Source organism: Pleurodeles waltl, chromosome 12 (genome assembly GCF_031143425.1).
Source record: "Pleurodeles waltl isolate 20211129_DDA chromosome 12, aPleWal1.hap1.20221129, whole genome shotgun sequence".
In the NCBI taxonomy this organism is placed as follows: Eukaryota; Metazoa; Chordata; class Amphibia; order Caudata; family Salamandridae; genus Pleurodeles; species Pleurodeles waltl.
In genome coordinates, this window is record NC_090451.1 from 646,979,655 (window position 1) to 646,997,461 (window position 17,807).

The window sequence follows — 17,807 nt, forward strand, 5'->3', positions numbered from 1 at the left end:
TTCAATGGAGAAAGCCTGTTCTTGCTCCAGCTCCTCCTGTGCATACTCGTTGCCGAAGATGTGTCGTCTGGCGTGCGAGACGTCATTTCCACAGAGAAGCTCTTCGATCTCTGAGTGTCTTTTTTGATCGAAAGGAACGGCACGCTTTGCAGGTGTGCTCAGTGTGGTTGGGAGAGAGACACAAATTACACAACTGGTGGTGGTTGGTGTGTGGAAATTTAAAATGGCATTGAGGGAAAACCTAACTGGAGTTTGTTCCATTAGGGCTGCATAGTTGATGCCACACGGAGGAGGTAGGCCCGAAGAGGGCCCGAGAGGGCCGTGTCTGCCCTGAAAGGCTGAAAATCGATTCCTGTGTAAGGTGGAACTGGAGAAAGAATATGGAAGAATACAAAATCAAAAAATACTAACAGTGATAGAAAAACTGAGAGAATACCATTGTGGACTGTATCGAGCCGAGAACCTAGAGTGAGAGGAACAAACGTCCGGATAGAATGGCGGAGACAAACAATCTAACAAAGGACTCAATGCCGAGAGGAGGAGTCACTCGATCCTGTGACTAGAAAAGCTTCTTCAAAGAAAAACACGTTTTTCCACTCTGAACCCAACAGTAGATGGCGAGCTTATGCACAGCAAGTATATTTACAGCCACACATGCTGTCAAATATTTTATTTCTGAATTTAAGAAGCTCTCATTGAGGACTATGAGCAACCTCCACAACACTGCATTTAGATTTCGAACACTGTAAAACATGGCTTTCCCAGCTTAGGTTGAGAACAAGCAAAAGCATTTGAAGATCATGTGACTCTAAAGCAGATTTCAGGATACATCAAATATTACTAAGATATAACTGAAGGGAACTCTGGCCTTTTAGTCCTGTATCTTTGAAGGCATGACATGAATGCCAACAGCGGCATTTATTATGAAAAACAAGCAAGAAATGCAATCTCATGCAATACTTTCTGAAGCACTTTCCACCACCTTAGTCAAAGTAGTAATAGGCAGATAGAGGAGGCGTCTTACTGCCCTTATAATGTGGCGCACATGGCAGCAGGAAGCAAAGGGTGTGTCAAAAATATTACCTCATTTAAGGCAGCAAAAAGACTTTAAGCATACCTGTTTCTAACTGTACCGGAGGCTCATTCAGACAATGTTTCCTAGAAAGAGCAGGATATTTCAGGCAAAATCCTCAGGACTGGGTATGTTCTTCTGTCAGGTTGGCAAGAGCCATGAACTAGGATTTTCTTCATTCTTATCTTCAGAACTGAGCTCATGAACACTTTCCCACCCTCTCTGACGTGATCAGCTGAAATGACTCTTTGGACAATGTTTGTAGCTCACCAACAGTAATCTAACTGGTGCTGCTCATCATTGTTTGCAATCTTTACAGCATTGTTACAAGCCATCAATTTCCACGAAGAAGGAGCATTTATACCTCTTAAGCTTATTTAATAAATTATTTCCCTTTATTTTAACAACTTTTAAACCTGGCAGGAACACAATTATTGTAGAAAAGGCATTATAAACTATGCATTACCTTTCTATGTAATGCCGGTTCTACAAGGGATGCTTGAATGTGCTCAAGTTAAGCTATATGGAGGCCCTAAATGTTTATTCATACTACACGGAGGTGGCAAGTAGTTTTATGATTTTATGTAAGTAACATGTTCAAAGTCATTTGGGCACTTCGTAAAGAACAGTTTCCAATATCCTGAGACCTGAGAACAGTTGTGCACAGTATGTCAATGTTTTAGGTCCGTGTAAAAGGAGATTTGTCTGCTTGATCACAACCTAATGAATGTCCAAAAGGGACATTGTCCAAATGACATGAAAATGTCTACAAGTGACTTGTTCTGGGGTTCTTATTGGGGTTCATTTTTTAAAAACAATAATATGTCAGGCACAGAGTGGGCGTTGCAACATTAGAGTGTGATTTCTCAGAATTTCACTAGTGCTACAGTATGCATATTAAAAGCTTTTCTAAGGGCCAGCGCACAATGTCTGCATTCAACAGACAAAAACCCAGCACACTGCATCTAATAGTCTACAGCAACCAAGGGACTTTGACCCAATGTACTGCATCCTGGGAAAACTAACCCACCATACTGCCCTATATCCTAGAGACCCTTAATTATTCTTCAAATGGACTCTAAGCCAAAACACTTCACCCAACGTTTTTAAAACACCACACTGCAACCCAAGAATACTGACCCACCACATTTCGCTGCACCCTAGAGATATAATTCCCCACAGTGTGCTGCAATGTAGAAACAGGAAGCTACCACAGTATACTGTGTCTTAAGAAGCACTAACCGCACTGTATCATCTCGCCATAAAGCCATAACTCTCCACCCTTGGGTACCTGATCCACTGAAATACATCAAATGGGGCACTAACACACTAGAACACATCCATGGTACACAAATCTATCACACTTCACTATATACTCAAGCTCTAACCCACAACACTGAGCTGTCCCCTGCGGTCATTAAACCAACACTCAATACAGGATTACAAAGTCATTAACTTCCCACACAACGCTGAACTCCATAACCCTTCTTGCAACATACGAAGGGTGCAAACATGTTGCACCTCCCCACAGAGACCCCTGCCAATCACACAGGACTCTACTCTAGAGACAATAAACAAACCTAATGCTTAGAAACAAATCTGCAAGTCTGCAACAAACCCACTGGATGCCCAATCACAATAATGCTCTACATCCTAGAGTAAATAACCAATCACAATACAGCACAGTAGGTACACTAATCCACTGCACTGCTGCTGAGGGGCCCAAGCCCCCCATTCTGCATCCTGGGTTCTCTAGCCAACCATATTGCACAGTATCCTGAGGACCAGAACTATGCACAGTGCCCCCCCAACCCCACAACAGCATCAACTTGCCACATGAAACTGCTGCCTAGAGAGAGTAACCCACCATCCTGCATGATATGGGCACTAATAGATACAATTTCCTTAGAAGATTAGCCCTTCACAATACATCACAAGCTAGAAGAACAAACACCCTAAGTGGAGGTTCTGACACTAAGCACCATAAAGGCACTGCAGCCTGAGAACACTGAGCAACTGAGATTGACCAGAATGAAGCTAACACAACAGGTTGTATCCCAAAGATGCTACCCATTTTGCTCACTGCAGTCCTCTATAATAGGAACATTAACCAGCAAACTACAATGTTTTGTAGGGAACACAAGGCCACCACAATACACTGAGCTATAGGTTTACTATTGAACTACACTGCCCTGCACTCTTAGGATATTAACATTTGGCACTGTATCCTATGGCAACTAACATAACATACTCCACTATCGGAATTATGAAACTCAGGTCCCCACTCAACACTGTGTCCTACATGCACTAATCCACAACACCCAGTTGTACTGCATCCTATACGCACTTGCCCATCACATTTCACTCCTAAGCTACTAATTCACTGGTCTAAGCTGCATTCTGTGGGGTACCAGCTACAACACTGGACTGAAACTTCAGGACGTTACCTTGTCATGTTGATATGCGTTCTGTGGACACCATGCCATGCAGCATCTACCCCCAGCACACTGCACCAGGAGTCTAAAGCACAGATCCAGCACAGTTCACTGCACAACATTAAAGATACCTATCATATTGCTCTATATTATAGAGACCTTAATCCACCACACCACACTGCATCCTAGTGGCAGTAAACGATAAAGTGAACTGCATTCTAGGGACACAACCCTATTACACAGCATCCTTTGGTCACTGACCAACCACACAGCATAGGATACTAGGAACTTTCTCATATCACACCGCAGCACATCCTAGGGGCAGTAGCCTACCATAATGCACTGCACTCCAGAGACAGAAACCCATCACACCGTTATATATCTTAGAGGACCTTCCAATGCACTCTAGTACATGCAGTGGGGTCTAACTTATCACAATGTAGTGCACTCCACTAGGGGAATACATACGCACCTGTTGTACTGCACACAGGGGACGGTGACACTGTACCCCTAGGAATGACAATTACTACACCTGTCTGGTTTCTAGGGATACTATCCTAATAAGCCGTACCTTGGGGACACTAGCTCAGCGCAGTTTACTGTAGTATAGAGTCACAAACACGCCATACGGCTCAGCACCTTACTGATGCCAATGTTCTGTACTGCAGAATCATGAGATATTCTGGAAGAGTGCTGACCTGACCTAAGCCATCTGAAAGCACTGATGCTACAAGAGGTAACATCTAAAATACGTACTTCAAGCCTGCCTGCTTCTTTTGGAGGAGGCCATACAAATATTTGATGTAGCAGCAGATAGAAACAACACCGCTCATCGCCTCTCACTTTCCTACCTAAAGAGGACACGGGCCCTGCGTTGTTGTAGACACGTGTACTCTTGGTTAATAACTAATAAGGACGCAAGAGAATGTAAAATAAAATATCGTATTAAATACAAATAACTAGCGTTTACATAAACTGTGACATTCAGCACCATCTCTCCCACTTATGGTAATTTGCTATGATAATAACCTGTGAGGTCTTCAGATGTTTGTAAAGAATATTTCTCTCTCGATAACAGAAATAGAGGATGAGAAATAGCTCCTTTTAACAAAGAAAAAAACACCTGAAACATTGGCATTCAGAAAAAGAAATGGATTAGAAAAATTAAAGCCTCTTTAAAGTTTCATACATAATGGCTCCTTACAAGACCTGTGCTGAGGAAGCTTTAATATTTATATTTACAAAGTCAAGTCCCTGTTGATGATTAAATGATTTTCACAGGACTGGATTTAAGGGCAAACTCTTTCTTGTAGTTTTCTGGATTCACTACAAAACCGGAGTAATAAAATAAAAAGAAACCACAGTGCCTGCTGGATTAGTTTTTCACAAGAATGGAAGATCATTTTCCCTGGAGCACGAACCATCGTGCGGAAGCACTAACAGCTGTGATACAACAAATACTTACAAAATGTGTTTCATTGTTTTCTTTGTTTTTACTTTTGTAGCCCCCGACTTCAAATGTATGAAAAAAACTGTTTGCTCACAGTTTACTAATAGTGTACAAACACTATACCTACTTGCTTCATTAGTGCTTTCTCTATAACCCTGGTCATAAAAACCCTTTCTGTTAAATACACAGGACTGCAGTAAGTGTCAATCACTGAATCCTAGTGAGGAATGCTCTCACAATCTTCCGCACATGGAAGAAGATGTCACAGGAGCCTGACCTACTTGTGATAAATAAAGACATGTTGGAGGCTCCCCGGAAATGGTGGCAGGTCTTATAGTCTACCTGCTTGGCTATAATTACCTTGAGTCCCTTGAAGAACTGCTTTGTGATGGCCACAGCATCCTTAGGACTGAAGAGGTCACTGCCACGTGCCCGTTTCCCACCATAGTCCACCACTGCAGAAATCAACTGTACAGTAAAGAAAGTAGGATTTAAATCAAATAATTCACATTCTATTTATGCAATTACATTTACCAATCTCCATGCTAGAACACAAAAGAAATAGGTAAAATAATCAACTACAGTGTTTAGCAAAAAAGAAATATTCCACACTGATAACAGATGCTCTTTGAGGTACCTCAAAAGAGCACAGAAGGAAGAAGGAGGGAGGTCTTTGTTAGAAACATTTATCGCAATATTGGCTTGTGTGTTGATTCCTGGCAGAAAAGGTTGTAACACAAATGTCTGACAATATGTACTAACCATAGAAGCTGATCAGTAAACCTGCATTGCCTCTCCAGACACTTTGGCCCTGTTTACAATCACACGAGGCTCTCGGCCACCAAGCGTGACATCACTAAGAGCGACACCCGAGGGAGAGGAAGTTGCAGTGTTCTTCTGCGCATGAAAATGTCTCTCCTGTGAACCTGCGCTTTGTTTTTTCAAATAAATAAATGAAGTTTTAAAAAATCACTTGAGGCTTTGGCCACAACAGCAGCACAGTCTCATTCCCCGATTCAGGTTATCCGTTTTCTCTGACAAGTGGCAGCATACAATGCTTCCCCTGTCATAACCCAAATCCCTTTCCCTCTCTCCGTCCTCCTCCCTCCTCACACACTTACTTCCCCCTGGACAGGGTGCGCTTTCTTTCACATCAGACCATTAGGGTTCCATTTAATGTAAGCAGGCATGGTCAGGCAACGCCTGGCGCCCTGAGATGTTCTCTCTCCGCTGACAGGAGGAGGCACTTGGAAGACCCACAGCGTGGACCAAGGGAATTCATCGATGTACTTTGTGTAACGTCAAGGTGCAAATAGACCACAAGTCAGTCTCTTGGACCTGAGAAGCAAGAATATGTGGGGACGGGGGGGCATTGACAGAGTGGGGCATTACTGCATTAAGAATAAAGTATTGATCGTTTTATTGAATACAGAGCAGTGCTCAATATCTGGGACAGCACATGGGAAGGCCAGAGCTTCAGAGGACAGAGAGGTGGCTACAGTCTAGGTTTCATTTTTCACTCCACGGGCAGGAGAAAATGGGTGAGGGAAGATGTGTGCAATTTTTACACTGTCATCATCGATTCCATTTTGGGGCACAGCAACAGTGAGAGAGTTGATGAACAATGTATCCCACCATCGGATCTGGTTGTGATGGTGCCACCTGCTAGCAGAAAGCACATACCTTTAATGGTTAACAGAGATAGCTGCATGAAGGTACATTTACAATACCTTGCGGTTTCTATCCGAGACACCCCTGTTCTTCAGGTCCATCAAAAGCCCAGGCAGGTTGTTGCTGTTGTGCCTCTCATAGTGGAGAGCGTAGAGCATCACCAGGCGTACTGCATCCGCCTCCGACACCCTCAGATTCTGCACCAGCCTGCGCACGTTCTGAAACCAGAGAAAGAGAGTCTCTGAACAAACCAAAAGGAAAAACTCTAATTTTTCAGTCAACAGTACATTTTTTTCTCTATGGCTGGCTGCACACTTGTCAAATGTAGTACGACATGATACTGAGGACCTAGTGACTTCACAGTATGAACTGGAAATCACTCACACAATGACAAGTGGGTCTCTGTGTGCTTTAATTTACTACACTGGGTTTAATTCAAATAGAATAAACATCATTTCTGGTTAGAGGCAGTCTATTTTTAAAGAGTGCTTCCACACAAGATCCCATGCCTATAAACTGAGCTGATGTTAAGCATCAGGGTGTGAAGTTAAACTTATGAAACATCTGCTAATTTACGTGCCAAAAAAACTACATTTTGTACTTCCCAGCTCTCTTGGGGTCATAATTATTATCCCATTTTTTCAAACTTCGTTTCTACATAAGTGCAAAGTTCCTTCACTACACAACAAAACAGCTACAATTAGAGGTGTGCAGTAATCCTGTTACCAAACATTTATACCACTAAACATTTCCTTTATTTGCACAAATTCTGAAATTTGTGGACACACAGCAAAGACTCACAGAAATTCCATGACAAGCTATAGATCACAAAACACTAGTAATAATTAGATGCAAATAGTAAATGGGGTGATTTGTATTGTACCAAACATTATTTCCCCTATCAATAATACTGTGATGACTTCCACTTGGTTTCAAGGCATATCCGCTGTGAATGAGATTCTCAAAGATCGGTGTCCATTTAAAAAACCTGGCTACTTTTCAAAACAGATAGAAAAACCTAAAATAATGATCCCAACGCTCCAATGATAATAATAAACCACATGCACTTCATTCTCATATATTAACAGTGGAATACATCTGGATTCTTGGACACATTTGGACCATGGTCATCTCTAAAGATATGACAGTCTATATGCTTATTATCATACAGGGAGGAAAAAAATTAACAAAGCGATTCACGATTCTAAGGTATGAAATAATTCCATTTATCACCAACATCAGGCAAACAATTGAAAACCTCATGCAGTAATAAAAAAAAAACTCAGACGTATTTACCAGCCAATCTGCAGAAGCAACTCTGTGAAGTCACATCATAAGGAAAGACAATTCCCTTGGTGCCTGATTTTGGTCATTAATAAAGTTAGTAGCTCCATTCTCTCATTTCATACAATTTGTTGGCAGGAGATATGGAAGACATGAATCTCCATCTCGTCACCAACAAAGAAATGCTACCTGGAAGCTCCCTAACTCTGAGAGGCATGCCCATACAGCACTGCCTCCACGTGTTTGGGGGTGATCTGTCCTATGAAGAATTGCAAGCACTATCTGGAGGAGAACTTTGATACATGGAAACCTTAAAGCACTGTCTGTAGGATTCCAGTACTTCAAAGATGTGAAAGTACTACCTGCGAGAGATCAGCCTTGCTAGAAATTCAGACCTAACCACAACCGTGGGTGACTGTCCCGAAGCAAAGGGCTAAAGTCCTTGACATCAGTAAAAGCAGCAACTACTGCACTTGGATTATAAATTAGATCCTATTTAGTGACACAAGTAAGAGATATTATGGCAAAAGTAATTGTTGGTTTCTTTAGTATCGGGGTGCCTTACTTCTATGAGCCAACACACCACTAATTAAATGGCTATGGGGAATCCAGATACCCACCTAGGATAATATTTGGAACCCACAAGTTTGCCCAGGTCTCTGCTCTGGTGCATTCTTTGGATTAATTCTTATTTAAGTCTACAATAAAGTTCTTGGTGTTTGGCTTTTACTAAACTATGGGTAATAGTATCATATGCTCTTTACAAAGCTTTGAAATAGCACGCGTGTGGTATAACGCCAAATAAAGAAGTTATAATGTTATGACAGTTATTATTAATCCATTACCCCAAGGAACCAACCCTAAACATTTGGCTAGAAACTGCTTGTTGGAATTCTCAGAATAAAAAGAGACTTAAGCTTGGCTTAGGCTAAAATTCTCCAAGTAGAATACCCTTCCAAGAATGTCTAAGAAGGACAATAGTTGATGCATGAGGCACCAAATCTTGGAACCTACTTCCACTTCACAGAAGACAGATTCCTCACTTCATTTAAGGCCCATCCAAAACCACATCTATGTCCCAACTATTTCTGTGCAATGTGAAAGAATATCTCTGGTACTGCAAGACTTGTCAGCAAGTAGTGTCCTACCTTAAACAGATAACCATCGTCAATAAGAAGTCTGCCATAATAGAATGTCATAATATTTCTTCTGAAGCGATCTGTCGCCATATCAATAAAATACCTGCCCTATAAGAATGTAAGAAATTTCTCTGACTTACAAGAGAACACTACCAAATAACTGTAGAACCTGTTTTGTCCTCAGGAGTGACTACTTACATTCTGGAATAAACCTTCCTCTAAGGATGGGTTGAAATGTTCTATGGGAAAACTCCAAAAATCAAAACACAGCAGTGAGGCAGTGTTACTGTACAACACAAGGAACCTCAAAACAGCAATTACAAATATCTCTAATGGGAAAGGTATACATGGATAACAATACCTGTTGCAACTCTCCATCGTGAGTACACATGTCTAAACAGAAAGTGATGGCAATCTTCCTGCCTCATTGAGAGTTCTGTTCCACTAGGAAATTTTAAACAGGCAAAGCATTGCAGGGGATTAAACAAATGGGTCAGACAAATTAAGGCACCATACTTCGGCACGGAAAATGAAGAAACAACAAATGAGAAAGCTTATGACAAAAGAAACCCTACATTGAGAACTGACCCAAAGGAGTAAAAATGCTCCCAGATATTACTGAATGTTAGTGAAGTTCAGAAAATGAGATTTGGAAACAAATAGCATGAAAGATGAAAGGAAGAAGTGGTAGGAAGTTTATCACATCTTGACAACACCAAAGAACTGACCTTTCATGTTACAAGCACAGAAAGAGGGAGCTGTCACAAGACAAAGTGGAAGATCAGGAAGGGTGTAAATTGTAATGACAACTGAAGAATGGTGGCCTGAAAGGGTGGGCCACAGACAGTCTTGAACAACGATGGGCATGTGAAGACATTTTAATAAGATGAAAAAGAAGAATAGACTTCCACACCACACCACTAAATCTTAATAGAGCACTTCTACTGATTCCACCAAACCTCTATTGAGCAGTTCTACCAATATCTCCTCTCCCCCAACACTGGACCATTAAGCACAATCTGGATGAACGTTTTCAGCTTTTAGAAGAGGAGGAAGTTACTGCATATACTAACAGTAAATGGGAAGTAAAGCCAGTTACCAATGTCTTTAGTTTCCCTGCCCTGTTAAAATACGGTCGTATGTGAGGCAGGTATGGTGGAGGACAGTCGGTGCATCAAGGCATCAAATGCAGAATGACAGGGGAGCTATGGAGAAAGGGAAACAGCACGAGTGACTGAATAAGAATAATAATGGCGTCCAGGTGGGATGCGCTATTGATTTGTAAGTGGCAGAGATATTTAGATGTAACTGCAACTTCAATATTTCCAACTCATTTTTATCCACAATTGAGTGCAACACAGTAAGGGAACCTTTTTTTGTCAGCAGTTAAGCGTGTGAAGTGGCTGAATAGAGCCTCGAAATGATGGCAGTATAATTCGATTCATATTATCCACTTAGAATAGAAGTTAGACACACCACTTCCTTTCACCATCTCTTCTGAAACAGGTCATCTAAAGAGAGGAAATTATTTTTAAGTGGCTAAGCTGCTCACCTCAGAACCTACGCACATGCATTCTGATGAGGGGAATTTTAATTTCCCGCTTGCAGTTATGTGAAGATGACGAACATCACCTTTGGCTAAGACGTTTACAAAGTTTTTCCATTTTTAAGAAGTCTTTTGTCTGAAAAACGTGAGAGAATGCCCCTGTTACAAGTGTGCTTTTGTGGGAGGACTTTACCACGAGACCTACCTTTACAGATGTTATTCCAGCACATTTTTACTTTCAGTTCTTAAACCTGTCCGACCTTAAAAAAGCTTGCAAAGTTCTGAAAATATGTGACAAAATCTCAGAACAAAACATTTGCAATTTTCCAAGGCCCTACTTTTAATTTTGCTTCTAAACCATATTAAAAATGAGTAAATCTAGGCACATTAATATCTGCCTTTGTCTCAAAGTATAATACGTGTTTTATAAATAAGTTAACTATAACAGCACTGTGTAGTGTTCAAAACGTCCTCAATTATGTGCCCTGAAAACACCATCATTTGGAGGGATCTTTCATCCTGATCCTACATACCACACTGGGCCCCTTAGTGTTTATTGGATGTTAATTATACCCTATTGAGCTAACAATATCGGAGGGTACCATTAGTTTGAGAGGTATGAAATTAATATGGATTACAGGTTGAACCTGAGAATCCCCGATAATGGGTAATGATTATGATTATGTATTTATATTGAGCACTTTCACTTTGGCATCTGGTCGCTCTGCAAACCACATTGACTGCATCATGGGAGGTGAAAGAACACATTCAGAAGAGAAACGTGTTGAAGCTTTTTTTATTTTATTTCAGTTGGTTAGATTGTGATTAAAGTAAGATGGACATCAGGTTCCATATCTTAGCTGCTGCCACTGAGAAGGGTCTCTACACCCACCTGGCTGTCTTTTTTTACAGTATTCACCAGATACTGCTGGCTAGGCCACATGCTGTTGGAATCTGCCCGCTAGGAATTCTGGGCAGACTGAAAAAAGGGCTTTATGTGCTAGAATTCTAGCTTTAAAATAAATTTGGGCTTTAATTAGCAACCAATGCAGACTATGAAGGATTGGTATCGTATGAGCTATTCTTGGAGATTTTGAGGTTAGACGTTAGCTGAATTTTGTACGATTTGTAAACATGCACCAGGGCCTTTAGCACAGCCAAGTACAAATCTTTACTATAATCCAGACAGGACTGGATTGGTGCTATCATGACTAGCAGATGAGTACTTTCTCCTAGAAAAGGAAGCTAATTCTTTGAAGCAATTTAACTGCCCAAACAAATTTTGGCAGCATTTGCTACGTGTTTGTTTAGTAATAGATATCAGTCAAAAGTAATCCCAAGCTTTTTCACTGACTTAACTGGGATAGGGGCACGTTCCTATTTCAGGAAGCCGGTCTGGCAATTTAAACTTTTGTGGCTTATTTCAAACTAGCAGAAGTTCTTTCTATTTTGGCTGGGTATAACCTAAAGAAGTTGGCAGGCATCAAATCTGCAGGATATATGCATTTCCTGATTTGATGGGACGTCCAGACCTGAGTATCATAAACATACATTTAAAACGTTGCCCCTTTGAGAGCTTGTGCTATAGGTAAATACATTTAAATATAATAGCAGTGAGGCAATTGAACCCTGCAGTATACCAAATTTGCGAGTTGTAGACTTGATGGAGAAAGATGCTCTTGATACAGCTTGTATTCTCTCCTGGATGAAAGGGTCAATTTTAGGGGCTAAACAGTGCATCCCTGTATACCTTAATATAGATGTAAGAACGGAGTGAAAGATGGTGCTGTAGGTGGATGAAGGCAGAGTATAGGTCTAGGAGGACAGGAGCATCACGTTCTCCTCTATCCACCGCGCATCTGAGATCATTAATAACTAACACCATCACCATCAATGTTCTCAGTACTAGTCTAAAACCAGCCTTATGTGGGTCTAGCAGTTGACATGTTTTCACAAATTTCATCAATTATGAATAAGCCCATTTCTCTAGACGTTAACGTTTACCAAAAATAGCAAGAGTGAGATGGCTCTGTAGTTACTTAATAGGCTTAGGCTCTATATAGGAGGTTTTCAATAAGGGTTTTTACAACTGTGTGTTCCCAGGCAGAGGGAACGTTTCCATTCATCAAATTATAGTTGAGTATGGCCAGTATGATCTCAACTCTAAAGATATAGGCTTAAGTATTTTTGTTGGTGCAGGTCATTAGGTGATCCCGAATGTCATTTAGTGAAAAGAATCTCTGTAAGAGTTAAAGAGAAAAGACGTCCACCCCTTATAATTGCAGTAATTCTGCAGCTATATTTCCCTTGTAGCGAACTGTTTCTTTATCAGATGACTGTAAAGATCACCCTGAAACGTTTTTGACAAATAGTCAATATTTTGGTCTCAAAGTAGGACGCTTTCTGACTACACCAAGCCTCAGACTGGGAGAGAGAGTTCAGTGTTGGTTTGTTGGAGTTTGTTTATGATGCTAAAGTGTTCTTTTGCAAATTTTGTGACTTCCTAATTGAATCTGAGAAGTGTCTCATTTTTGCAGCTACAGTCTTATCTTTGTAGAGTTTAAATGTATTTATACTTTACTTTGGCTATCCCCTAATAATTTCTTTTTCATTTGTGTTTGTTTTGTCACAGAGCCAATATCATCTTTGCCAGTGGAGGGGTGAACTATTATTTAGGGGCTTTTTAGAGCTTTGGTTTTCGTTAGCCCCAGTGTAGAAGCGTCAAAATATTTACGAACAGTCTATAAAGAAAAACAAGCATCTTATCTGGATGATTCTGTTCCTTTGCCAAATGCTCTGCGTTTTTCCATTTCTTCAGCCTAGAGACTCAAAATTCAGGCAGACATTTCTTCCAGTCTGTATATTTTATTTCATTATCTTTATTTATATATTTTAATTCTAGCTTGGTAGGAAGTTTGAACAGAATTGCAAGGTGATCTCAGCAGATGACTTCTGGCAGGCCGTGTATCCTTACTGAATTGTCAGAGGAGAAAATGAGGTCTAATACTTGGCCAGGTGTAGTTGTCGGTTTATCATTCAGGAGTTCGAGGCCAAAAGTATTCATATTCCCATGAAATCTATTGGCACTTCTGGTCAGGCCAAAGATAAAAAATCACCCAAAACCATTAGGTTATGTTGTTCTAAGGCTATGCCGATCCTCACTGTAAGTTTTTCAATAGTATGTGTTTCAAAGGGGCATACTGGCCAAAATAAATGCCTCAGTGGAATTATTATAGGTCAGTTTAAAACACATAAATTTCACTGTGGATTCTTGGATTATAATTCCACTACATCAGTGGTTCTTAACCTGTGGTCGGGAGACCCCTGAGTGTTCCGCGAAGCATACTCAGGGAGCCCGCAACTGTTTAGAAAATGAAATAATATTAACATGTTAGTAAAGTATATGTAAATAAGGGAGCAAATAGTATAACTGAACATTTTAGAACATTCTGTAAATGTGAAGGAATCTGAAATTGGAGGATAAAAATTAAGTTAGTATCCTCAGATTAATGTGCAAGGCCAGTGCAATTGCATTAAACAGAATAGAGTATGGATGATCAGTGAATTTTCAAACGCAACATTCCTAATAATTTTTTATTTGTTTATATTGGTTTGTGAATTAAATAAAATATTTCATCTTTTTATATTTGTTTGATGAATGCATATTTCTAATTGCGTAATGTTTTGAGGTTCAAATCATTGAAAATGCTTAGGCTGGGGTCCTCAGCTCCAGCAATGACTCAATAGGGGGGCTCTAGATTCCAAAAATGATTCAGTGGAGGTACCTGGGTTCCAGTAATGATTATATGGTGGTCCACAGTAGTCAAATAGTTAAGAACAACTGCACTAGAGCTCTTAGGGGATTTGCAGCGGGGCATTCCCACCTCTCCTCCTCTTTCTTTAGGCTGCTACATTATCTTACACTTTGATTTTCCCGAGGAACGAGTTCTACTATAAAGGCATTGAAGGAATCGGGCAGCAGTCTCAGTTAAACAAAAATACCTAAATCATAATCCAGACATAGATTTCTAAACAAATGTTGAGCAAATACTAATTACACATTTTAAAGCATTGCCTTAAGGCAGGTGGCATTCTTTTGAAATGCAAGATTATTAGTCTATTGTACAGATCAATAGTTGAGTAGTTCTTTCTTTTTTTATTTAACTTCTATGTCTTGACTTAAGGGGTAATTAATGTAGGCCAAAGAGAGCAGTTCAGAACTTGAGTATACTTTAAACTCTTTACTTATGTCAATACTTCTGTTTCTCGTGACAGGAACTAGCAACCCTCATGGCCCCTGGTTGCATTTGGGCACTGATGAGTGCAGATGGGATTGCCTTTGGAAAGCTTTTGACGCACTAATGATGCAGACACACAGCTGCATCAATTGTACTTCTTGTTTCCTCTTAGAAACTAGGCAGACACCCCACAAAACCCCAAAATATGCAGTATTCCTGTGGCTGGCAGAAAAAGCCTGTCAAAAAGATATTGCTCAGTCCTTGATCTGTCACTGGTGGAAACAATGCCAAATCATTGTGTATTATCTGGCAGAATGTTCAGCAGCACAGCGCCTCGAAACAAGGGTCTTTTTGATGCCAGAGAATTCAGATCTAAATTTGAAACCTCTGCTCTCTCTGGCGCCCAACAACCTCCATTCCAAAGGTGCACATGGCATGAATTAAGGGTGGGGTGTGGCACTGGTGAGTCGGGTGAGTGTGTATGGAGGGGAAGAGGAAACAGATGAGTCCTGGGATGCAGGCAGGGCACAGGGGGTTTTGGCCACGAGTCACGGGGTGAAAGAGGCACAAGATAGACTGTGGGAGTAGAGAAGTCATAGGGCAGGGGGGTCGTGGGTCCCATGAGACAAAGAGCAGGGTGAAGGGTTCGGCCTGGGGAGAAAGAGCGATAAGCAGAGAGCTAAGCACAGCCTGTTTGCACAGGAGAAGGGCCCTGCCAGTGAGGTAACAAAGCCCCCCATGGTGCTGGGGCTCCGGAGCTCCGGAGGGATATCTCAGCACAGTACACTGTACACAGGCGGCAGGGCCCTGACTGAGTCCAGGGGTGGGAGGCCCCTCAAGGTACTTTGCAGGGGGCCCCCCTCAAGTTTCGTTATGCCACTGGCCCCTGTCCATTTTCAAGCTAACAGGCATGCAACAGAGGAACTTTACATCTATGCTGCCAGCAGGTATGTTGCTCACCTACCTTTTATTGACTCAGCGGTTAAGATGTACGATTTCTTTTTGCTAATCGCAAAATCACAATACCATTGGGGGTGTCAGACTAGAACACATGAATCGGACTTTCCAACATAGCCGCCGCACAAACATAAAACCATATTTCCACTACTTCTCCAAATCACTTACAGTCCACAACACAGTAAAAAAAATAAGATAAAATCAAAGTTGAAAGCTAAAAATCAAAATTCTCACCAAAGACCCAGCTCAATAAACGAGTTCTAGTTCAATATATTGGCTGGGGGAGTCAATTATTTCGGGATTCATTCACTGTGTAGGTCCTCATTCTGCTATAAGGGCTGCCCCTTGAGATTTCCACTGTGGGGGCCACACATGATAGAACCATCGTGTTTTTCCTTCACTTGGAGTTCTGTAACGTTGTTAAGGTGCTGTGACATTCACACCAAGTCCCCATATTATAGGAGAGGTTCTGATGCAGACATGCAGAAAGCAAGGACATAAAAAGTCAAGGAGAACTTTAATTTAAACAGCATTCTCCATTGACCAGGATCTCTCATAAAACATATGTAGATACTGGCCTAAACGGAGTTCTAGTCCGTAGATGATTACCATGCACAGAATGTAGCCTGAGGAAGAACAACAGATTGGCTGATCCTCCCATCCTCAGTCAATGACTTCTTCACCGCAGGGTACAGACGTTATTATTTGTGGATATGGTAGCCAGATACGTTTTGATGAAATTTCTGGTCAGTTGCATTCTTTTCAACTCTGACGGTTGGGTTGCCCTCATGAAAGACCCCAAAACTCAATGAATCCATTCACTGGATTCAGTCACATAAAGCTCGTACTGTTAGCTGTTCCCAGCTGCATTAATCACCACTGATGTCCTGTCAGGCAGTGGGTCATCTGTGAAATTCAGCAGGCCCTGGGGGGGTCACAGACATAGCTGTGGCCGATGTCTGACAACCAGTCTTCAGGGCACGCTGACCCGTGGGCACACATTTACAGCTCTGCCTTGACGGATTGATCGTGACCTTGCACCTCCAGATGCCCACCCCACAAACCCAAAAAATGTAAAAAGTTCTCTCTCTCTCTCTGTATATATATATATATATATATATATATATATATATATATATATATATATATATATATATATATATATATATATAAAATGTTCTGTAACAGACGTTAAAAATAAGGCACTTAGAATTGAGAGGATTAGAATGAGGTCTATGCAAGGTCCTCTGTGCCTTGTCTGCCATTCGAGTCTCCAGTAAATGCGGGAACGCTGTTTGCAAGTTATGCCACTGCATCCAAAAGAAAAAAAAAGGGTGGCTGAACCGGAGACTGTGTGTTAGGCAGGGAGTTGGCAAAATAATTAAGCATTTACAATGCACATCCATTTAATACATTTATAGTACCTGCGTTACAGTCTGCACCATGCATGTATGTGAGACCTTTGTAGAGTTCCTACCTGCGAGTGGCAGAATCCTTGCATTACTGAGACATGTATCTCGATTCTGAACACGCACCATGACCCAGGACGGAGAGATTCACATCATGATGTTTCTCAATCAGACTGGTAGCATGCATAGACCTCCCAGTACTGGGGCGTGGAGAGGGTTCCCGTGATGCATCTCTAAACTGACCTGTCCATGCCATGACATTGAGAAAGGAGGTGTTCATTTCAGAGTAACAATGCGGGTCAAGTGAGTTTGGACCATAACTGAGTCATTCGCGGGCCATGAATGACAGGTGCTTCAGTACAGCCAGGTTTCCCCAAGATGGGCTCTCCTGGACAAAGACAAGTCTACAGGTGCAGATGGCCCTCTCATGGCCACTCACCCTGTCCCTCAACCACTAATCGGTAGAGTGAGGCAGCAGCAAAGGCAGCCCTGCAGTCGGTGGAGGTGGAAGCTTGCAGAGGAGTCTGATGGAAGATGCTTCTTGGAGAGTAAGACAGGGCAGATCTAGAAACAGATGGATCCGCAGCCGAGACAAAGGAAACAGAG

General features: G+C 41.4%; 1 protein-coding gene across 3 annotated transcripts in view; it reads right to left on the minus strand.

Annotated features, from left to right (window-relative positions):
- Positions 1 to 17,807, minus strand: part of VPS45 (vacuolar protein sorting 45 homolog) — a 430,890-nt gene that overhangs the window by 64,018 nt on the left and 349,065 nt on the right. For all 3 annotated transcript variants that reach the window (XM_069218226.1, XM_069218227.1, XM_069218225.1), the window contains 2 exons: positions 6,688 to 6,846; positions 5,318 to 5,425 (listed from right to left, as the gene is read on the minus strand). In XM_069218226.1, coding sequence (XP_069074327.1) covers positions 5,318 to 5,425; positions 6,688 to 6,846 — 267 coding nt within the window. The remainder of the gene's footprint in view (positions 1 to 5,317; positions 5,426 to 6,687; positions 6,847 to 17,807) is intronic.